General features: G+C 31.4%; 1 protein-coding gene across 1 annotated transcript in view; it reads right to left on the minus strand.

Annotated features, from left to right (window-relative positions):
* The window catches only part of SHOC1 (shortage in chiasmata 1), a 58049-nt gene extending 57205 nt beyond the window's left edge, over nt 1–844 (minus strand). The window contains 1 exon segment of the mRNA XM_019635792.1: nt 790–844. Coding sequence (XP_019491337.1) covers nt 790–796 — 7 coding nt within the window. The 5' untranslated portion in view covers nt 797–844.
* Between the last annotated feature and the right edge of the window lie 398 nt (nt 845–1242).

Consider the following 1242-nt stretch of genomic DNA (forward strand, 5'->3'; position numbering starts at 1 on the left):
CACACATCAAGTTTATTTCTGAGTCAGGAACTTTGCATTTGCTTGGAAGACCTCCCTCATACCTTCTTATGATTGTTGCCGTCTCATCATTCAGATCTCAGCTCAAATGTCCACCTCTTCATAGAAGCCCTTTCCTAACCACCTTAGGAAAAAGCACTCCCTACTCCTGAAATTTCATGGCGCATTATACTATTGTCTCCTCTCCATACATTTATCAATACCAGATATCAGTTTGTATATTTAATAGTTTTACTGCTACATCCTCCTTACCAGACTGAAAACCCATTGAAGGCAGGGACTATTTCTATTTCTTACTAGTAACTGTGTCCTTGGCGTCTATCACAATGCCTGTTATATAATGCGTGCTAAATAAATGTTAACTGACTTGACTTGTCCATGGAAGCTGCTGCTTTCCTAAGTCCATGACATGATAAAAGCAAAAGATGATGTTCTGTACATATACATTTTAAAATAGTTTTATATTCAATGTATCATTACAACTTAAATGAGCTCTTCTATAGTTGAGCAAGGTCCTATTATAATACAACAAATATTTATAATGTTAGAATATTTTAAGACTTCATCATCCACATATCTTTCATTTGTTCTATTCATATCTAGTATAAGCTTTCTAATTCCTTACTTTGTCACCTAAATTCTATCACAAAAATGAATAAATGCAATGTGTTTTATTTAATAAGAAAAGCACTGCATTTTCTTAATAATTGACTGTGCTTACATCTGAAATAATTTTTAAAATAGATTTTTGAGAAATAAAAAAAAACATACCTCTCATCCATGGCCTCCTAAACTTATTATCAGTAACTCCTGCATGATCATTTCCATTTTGATATAAACACGAAGGGATTCGAAGCAATAAAGCATCTCTGGAAAACTTCTTTCTAACCACAGTCTATGTAAGAAAGTAAGATTATAAAATCTTTTAATATATTTAACATATTTATCAATATTCAGAATATTAAAATTCTCTATTCTTTTAAATTTATACTATTTTCATTTAAAGGTAATATACGATCCTTATAAAATATCAAACAACACAGAACTACATACTGAGAAAGTCAAGGTCCCTAGCAATATCAGTAATAGTTTCATGTATTTTCCTATAGACTTTTTTCCTGGGTTAGGCTAAAATGGGTGTGTGTGTGTGTTTGACAAAAAATGGGATCACATCATTTATATACCACTTAACAATGTGCTTTTTTTTCACTTAGTATGGTTGTC

This window comes from Hipposideros armiger, unplaced genomic scaffold, assembly GCF_001890085.2.
Source record: "Hipposideros armiger isolate ML-2016 unplaced genomic scaffold, ASM189008v1 scaffold_24, whole genome shotgun sequence".
Classification (NCBI taxonomy): domain Eukaryota; kingdom Metazoa; phylum Chordata; class Mammalia; order Chiroptera; family Hipposideridae; genus Hipposideros; species Hipposideros armiger.